The sequence below is a fragment of the Sinocyclocheilus rhinocerous genome, unplaced genomic scaffold (genome assembly GCF_001515625.1).
Source record: "Sinocyclocheilus rhinocerous isolate Xijiao unplaced genomic scaffold, SAMN03320098_v1.1 scaffold1049, whole genome shotgun sequence".
Lineage (NCBI taxonomy): Eukaryota > Metazoa > Chordata > Actinopteri > Cypriniformes > Cyprinidae > Sinocyclocheilus > Sinocyclocheilus rhinocerous.
The window spans coordinates 1,068,028-1,075,637 of NW_015652136.1; the positions used below are offsets into that span (position 1 = coordinate 1,068,028).

The window sequence follows — 7,610 nt, forward strand, 5'->3', positions numbered from 1 at the left end:
CTTGTAAACGGTGCTTGATCTGTGCAGATTTCTCTCCTGATTCATACCAGAACACTTTCTCACGTTATTATGGACTCTATGGTATTTGAGTTAAAAGCGTCTTAATGCTGGATTTGTTTCAGCTTTTGTCTTCTCCAGATGTTCACTGATGGACTGGAGTGCTGTGGATTATTGTGATGTTTTTATCAGCTGTTTGGACTCTCATTCTGACGGCACCCATTCACTTGCAGTGAGACACTGATGCAATGCTACATTTCTCCAAACCTGATGAAGAAACAAACTCATCCTGATCTGGTATGGATTGACGGTGAACACATTTTGCATCTCCTGTGATTTAAGGATGTTCCGAAGGAAAACGAGACAATGACAGTAATAGTGAGGAAGAACACGGTGTTCTTCGGTGTGTTGATGATGTTCTCACAGGGTTTGTGCCGGCGGTCGCTCCGGTCGGATTGGCTCTGATTCCAGGTTCATCTTCCACTCTGGACAGAACCTCCACCAGCGTCTGCAGCGACTCTTCATCAACACAGTGAGTAAGTTAATTAGCTCTGATGTGCACTAACGAGGCTGAAGCGCTCTGGATGTTCTTTGGTCTGCTAACGAGCTGTAATAGAGTGAGTGAGGTTTACCCTGGATGCTGGCGGGTTTGCTGGCATCAGTGAAGTCACAGATCTCGTTCCAAGCGTCTCGCACAGCCTCCGGCGTCATGCTCTTGTTCTTCTGCCGCACGGTTCGGCCCAGACTCCTCTCCCAGCGCACTGCACCACAGCAGACACACTACATGAGCACAAAAGCAGTCATAAGCAGCACAGGTATATTTGTAGCAATAGCCAACAATACATTGTATGGATCAAAATTATACATTTCTCTTTCATGCCAAAAATCATTAGGATATTAAGTAAAAATCATGTTCCATAAAGATATCTTGTAAATTTCCTACCGTAAATATATCAAAACTTAATTTTTGATTAGTAATATGCATTGCTAAGAACTTCATTTGGACAACTTTAAAGATGATTTTCTCAATATTTAGATTTTTTTGCTCTCTCAGATTCCAGATTTTCAAATAGTTGTATCTCAGCCAAATATTGTTCTATCCTAACAAACCATACATCAATGGAAATATTATTTATTCAGCTTTCAGATGATGCATAAATCTCAATTTTAAAAAATGGACCCTTATGACTGGTTTTGTGCTCCAGGGTCACGTCTTAACCTGCACATTGAGTGATCAGATCACAGAAATCACATGAAGACTGAAACCCATTCAGAGGTGAACACAGTAATACAGTAAAAATACCCAGTTACAGTAATAACTGGTGAACACACTGAACTGATTTGATCTGAATAATGACTCCATTGTTTTCTGTAGAGCTGCTTTACAGCAGAAACTAAATTGTTTCATATTTGATGACTGTTACGATATTACCACTGTTGCTGAACAATGACACTATTATCTTGTGAAATTTCTGCTTGACAAGTCATCTCATAACTGATGAAGTTAGCAACAGTGTTTATTACTGTGAAGCTGCTTGTATAAAGCGCTGTAGGAGTCTCATCAGGCTTTCTGGTTTATTTTAACATTTGCTGTGAAACCCAGTGGTCATATGTAAACTATCATCCAGCTCTTAACTGCCATATGTGGAGAAATAAGCATTTAAGTATTATAAACACTATAAGCATCACGAGTTTCCTAAAGCTGCTTTGGATGTTTTTGATGAATGAACGCGACTCGACTTGATTTACAGATCAATATCTGACTCTCTTCCCAAATCCTCACTCAGATGTCTTGTTTTATCCATCAAAATGACATTTCAAGGATTGTGTGTGTGTGTATATGTATATATATATGTATGTATATAAATTGTGTGCATAAGAGTGAGTAATGGATCTATTTCTATTGCTGATGCGGATCTTCTCCCACAGAGATCATCAGGTTCAGCAGAACTTACATTTGCCGATCCATCCGGCGCCGACCTAAAACACAAACAGCAGCTGATGAGTTTCAGAATAAACACGTTTACACGCATGCACTGATCAGATGCTTTTATCTAAACTGCAGTTAATGCACTCAAGGTACAGTATACGTTCATTCAGTCCATGCATTCCCTTGAAATCAAACCCATGAGCCTTGCATTTCTCTAGTGTTTGAGCGACAGGAGCGCGCCTCTGCACACCTCGAACAGCCCTCCGTTCTCCTGACACGCTTCATGACACAGCCACAGCACCAGCGGAGCCACGTACTCGGCCCTCAGCGACTGCACCAGATCTGAGACAGAGAAACGGAATAATAATCAAGAAATTGACACAAATTATGATAAATTTAAAAAAACGAATTTGACCTCCAAACCAAACTCCAGTGTTATTCGGCCCTAAACACAACCACCAAATTGGCAAATTACTTATCAGTCAAATCATTAAAAGAAAGACAAATCCTTTCCAAATATCGACTCGGCGACCACGACTTAGAAATAGAGAAAGGAAGACATTAAAAATCCTGGATGCCGAGAGAACAGCGAATATGCAAACACTGTGACTTAAATCAAACAGAGGATAAAAAAAAACACTTTCTTCTTGTCTGCTCCAAATACACCACTACAAGACAAATATTCTTCCCACAGTTTGAAGCATTGAATTGTTCATATTTGTCTCTAAATGGCTCTATGCTATATACTCGGAGAGCATGAGATGTCAGTCAAACCAGCTGCAGAATATGTGCTAAAATGCTTTGGCAACACTGTAACACATATGTGACCCTGGAGCACAAAAGCAGTGTTAAGTCGCTGGGGTATATTTGTAGCAATAGCCAACAATACATTGTATGGGTCAAAATTATACATTTCTCTTTTATGCCAAAAATCATTAGGATATTAAGTAAAGATCATGTTCCATGTTAATTTTCTACCGTAAATATATCAAAACTTAATTTTTGATTAGTAATATGCACTGCTAAGAACTTAATTTGAACAACTTTAAAGATGATTTTCTCAATATTTAGATTTTTTTGGCACCCTCAGATTCCAGATTTACAAATAGTTGTATCTCAGCCAAATATTGAAAAATTGACACTTATGACTGGTTTTGTGCTCCAGGCTCATGTTTGTGTTACAGTGTTGCCAAAGCATTTTAGATGTGTAAAAATACAGAATATAATTACACCACAAAGTAATAAAGGAGACTATAAATGAGAGAAAATAAATACAATAAAATAAAAATAACAACAGCAGACAGTATTTCTAATATTAATTATAATAATTACAATTGTATACAATGACGAATATGTCAAATAAAGCAAATGTGACCTTGGACCACAAAAATAAGGGTCAGTTTTTTTAAATTGAGATGTATGCATCATCTGAAAGCTGAATAAATAAGCTTTCCATTGATGTATGGTTTGTTAGGATAGGACAATATTTTAAAAGCTGGAATCTGAGGGTGCAAAAAAATCTAAATATTGAGAAAATCATCTTTAAAGTTGTCCAAATGAAGTTCTTAGCAATGCATATTACTAATCAAAAATTAAGTTTTGATATATTTACGGTAGGAAATTTACTAAATATCTTCATGGAACATGATCTTTACTTAATATCCTAATGATTTTTGGCATAAAAGAAAAATGTATAATTTTGACCCATACAATGTATTGTTGGCTATTGCTACAAATATACCCCAGCGACTTAAGACTCCAGGGACACAAATGAATTAACCATGTCGTATGGTGTGTATGTATTTTGCAGCTGGTTTGACTGCCATCTCATCCTCTCCGAGAGACAAATATGAACAATTCAATGCTTCAGATTGTGGGAAGGATATTTGTGTTGTAGTGTCTGACTCTCAGAAAGGTGGAGGTGTAAGCTCTCTGACCTGGAGGCATGACGGTCTCGGTGAGGCGGGATCCTGCGGTCGGAGCGATGGTGTTGCAGTGGATGCTGTACTTCTGGCCTTCGATGGCCAGCGTGTTGGAGAGACCCAGCAGACCTAGCTTGGCCGCGCTGTAGTTGGCCTGGCCGAAGTTCCCGTAGATTCCCGCCGCGGACGACGTCATGATGATCCTGAGAACAGAGTCGAGAGCCGTGACGCTCGGCTGGAGAACACCACAGATGGCTTTTACAGACCTGCACTAACCTCCCAAACTTCTGGTTCTTCATGTGGTTCCAGGCGGCCCTCGTGACGAGGAAGGAGCCCCTCAGGTGCACGCGCTGAATCAGGTCTGAAACACAGCGCCGTGAGATCAGGGCCCGCATTCACAAAACATCCTCAAGTAGCTCAAAACTCACCGATTTAGGAGAAAATCGTAAAAAATCTCGGACTCCTAAATGTTTAGCCCTGATCTTCTTTGCCATTAGTTGATTATGTCGATACGTACCCCAGTCTGCATCGCTGGTCCTAGCGAATGATCGGTCCCGCAGAATCCTTCAGAAAACAGCAGAGGAGAATTACACAGTCACCCAACACAATCAGTCTACTTTTAAAAGTAATGCATTACAATGTTGCGTTACTCCATTAAAATTGTTTTATTTTTGCTTAGTATGGTTGAAGTGGATCATCGAAGGTCAGTAGAGAAGACATTAGTTAATAAAATGGGATTAAATACATTAATTATATTTGTCTTATTGCGGGTTTGTATAATATTCTGAGTTTGCATTTGACTGTTTTTATTCGTTTTGAGGAACACTGAATGTGTTTTTGTGCAGGTGAGATGAGTAAACACATGTTCATATTTATTCTAGAACTACAGTAAGATCATGTTCACGCAAAATTCCCAGAAGATTCCAAAAATCCTGGAATGTTTCTGAAATTTACTGGAAATTTTCCACCTTTTTGCAACCCTACTCCTGATTTCTGTCACCATGGCAACACGAGAGTCAGTCAATACATGGAAACAAAGTAACTCGGATTTTTCTCTCTAAACTAAAAAGTAATGCGTTACTTTACTAGTCACTTTAAAAAAGTAATCTGGTTACGTAACTTGATCACAACCAGTGTTGTGGGTAACGCAGTACAAGTAACGCGAGTTAAGTAATCAGATTACTTTTTAAAAGTAACTAGTAAAGTAACGCATTACTTTTTAATTTACGAGAATATCGGAGTTACTTTTTCAAATAAGTAACGCAAGTTACTTTTTTTTCCAATTTATTGATCGACAGCTCAAGTAACGCAAAAGTAACGTAACGCATTACTTTCCGTAAAAAGTAACGGAATTGGTTACTTTTTTATGGAGTAACGCAACATTGTAATGCATTACTTTTAAAAGTAACTTTCCCCAACACTGATCACAAGCATCCACTTACCCGGCGTTATTCACCACAATATCTGAAAACAACACAAACTGCTCATGAGCACTCAGAAAAAACAGCAGCAGAATGAATCACTGTCAGACATCAATGCATTTATTTAAAGTATCATTTACTCTGAAATTCCTTCTGCACGTCTAGTATTTGATTTGCACTAAAATGTAAAAGTGTAGAGCGCAACAGTCGATCCGGAAGCAAAAACTCCATTCATTTTCTCCACAGTGAAATCTGTTCTCATTATTAAATGTATTTTTAAAATAATCATATTGAAAATAAATTACCCATGATGCTGCACAGAAAATTCCACCAATCAGAGAGTCACGCATATTATATGCATATTATGCAATAAATATGTTGATACAATCAGCAACTTCAAATGAATGGTTTCATATTTTACCATCATTTTCAATTTGATTGTCATTCGCAGTGCATCATGGGATTGTAGTTCTTTTCCAAGCCATCAATTTTCACATACTTTTTGGCTACGAATCAAAGTTTTGGTAACACTTCACGTAAAGCCTTTCTGTATAATGCTATATATATATATATATGTGCATATTTTACAATAAACGTAAAACATGTTGTTTCTACAGATACAATCAACAATGGTTTTATGTTTTGCCATTCATTTGATTGTCATTCGCAATGCATCTTAGGAATGTAGTTCTTTCCAAAGCTGTCAAGTACACAGTCATGTGTCTTTGTGTTTTAGTACAACTTTCAAATGCTTTTTTACTTTGAATCAGTGTTTGGGTAAAGTTTCACCTAAAACCTTTTATGTATAATGCATTATTAAGGTGTGCATAATGTACGCTGTAATGCATTATATCTTTTCATAATTGTGCATTATCTTACATTGTCTTGTGTTTTAATGCATTATACTTTCTAAAGGTGTAATAACGGATAGATCAGTATTATAACTATGGTTACAATTATTCATCAGATCATAAAATGCATTATAAGGTGCATTACAAGGAGTAATTAATGCATTAAAAGATTTTTATAATGCATTATATATAAAGGCTATTTTTTAAAACTATTTTTATAATGCATTATATGTAAGTAAAGTGTTAACCAAGTTTGTAATGTTGCGATTCTCCTTTTAGCAGGTTGGTGTGTTTCATGGCTTTTTTTAATGCTAAGACTTTTAAAAAATTTTAAAAATGAATGGAAAAAATAGTTTCCGGGAACCAAGACCACTGACAAGGTGGACAGGCTCTAATGCACTCCATAGAAATAATGGAGATGATGCACAAATAAATATATTAAATCATATTGCAGGTCTGGAAACGGCACCTATTCGGCCAAATGCGTCCAGCGCCGTCTGGATGAGCTTCTCACCATCTTCCACTGAATCTGTGAGGTGAAGAAACCAGATCATCATGAACACACATGTGAATCACAGGTATGTTACTGCGCTTCAGAGCTGGAATGATTCATCACCGACCGTAATTGGCCACGGCTTTGCCTCCTTTAGCTCTGATCTCCTCCACCACTTTATCAGCGGCTGCTGAGCTCCTGCCACCTCCTTTAATATCTCCTCCCAGATCATTGACTGTGAAGAACAGAGAGCGAATCGTGAGTCGCGACTCACTTGAACTGAATCAATGATCCGATCAGAGCGACTCACCGATGACAGCGGCTCCTCTCTGACCGAACGCCAGCGCATATTCCCTCCCCAAACCTGCGAAACACACACGATTAACATGATTATCATCATTATCTGAGTGATTTATGGATGCCAGCCTTATCTAAACTGAATCCCACCATCATGAGCAAAGAGTCATTGACTCTTATCTGCTGTTTGAACTTTGATCGACACAGAAACGCTGCATCACTGCCAAACAACACGCTTAAGTACTTAAAAAAGGCCTTTAAGCTCAATATTCAGAGCAAAATAACGCACGTTGATAAATATAAAACATCTATATTAATGCGTCAGCCGTAACTTGCACAACAAAATGTAAATAATACAGAAGATTCTCTGTTTGATGCTCAGAAAGCGTCTGTCTGATGCATTAACGCATGAAACTTCTGCAACACTCATTATATCCCTCTATTAATGGATTAACATATTTGCATTATGTGCATAAATGCGTGAGTTTACGATGATAAACTGACCTCCTCCGGCTCCGGTCACCAGCACGACTCTGCCGTCGAAACTCAAAGGCGCTGACATCTTCAGATGATGTATGTTTTTTGTGTTTACGATGATTGAGGTGATATGTTTTTTGCTGTGAAAGTCTGCGTGATCCGCCGTGACTTTTGCCCCACTTCCGCGAATGGCGCGGTGACGTCACCGAGCAGCGACCAATC

The 7,610-nt window shown here is 38.3% G+C and overlaps 1 protein-coding gene across 1 annotated transcript in view; it reads right to left on the reverse strand.

Moving 5' to 3' along the window:
* Nucleotides 1–7,610, reverse strand: part of LOC107713552 (hydroxysteroid (17-beta) dehydrogenase 4) — a 22,498-nt gene extending 14,888 nt beyond the window's left edge. The window contains exons 1-12 of the mRNA XM_016519100.1: nt 7,416–7,610; nt 6,925–6,978; nt 6,742–6,849; nt 6,591–6,650; nt 5,292–5,313; nt 4,367–4,413; nt 4,126–4,210; nt 3,865–4,052; nt 2,178–2,269; nt 1,953–1,977; nt 630–758; nt 422–516 (exon numbers count right to left, since the gene is read on the reverse strand). Coding sequence (XP_016374586.1) covers nt 422–516; nt 630–758; nt 1,953–1,977; nt 2,178–2,269; nt 3,865–4,052; nt 4,126–4,210; nt 4,367–4,413; nt 5,292–5,313; nt 6,591–6,650; nt 6,742–6,849; nt 6,925–6,978; nt 7,416–7,473 — 963 coding nt within the window. The 5' untranslated portion in view covers nt 7,474–7,610. The remainder of the gene's footprint in view (nt 1–421; nt 517–629; nt 759–1,952; nt 1,978–2,177; nt 2,270–3,864; nt 4,053–4,125; nt 4,211–4,366; nt 4,414–5,291; nt 5,314–6,590; nt 6,651–6,741; nt 6,850–6,924; nt 6,979–7,415) is intronic.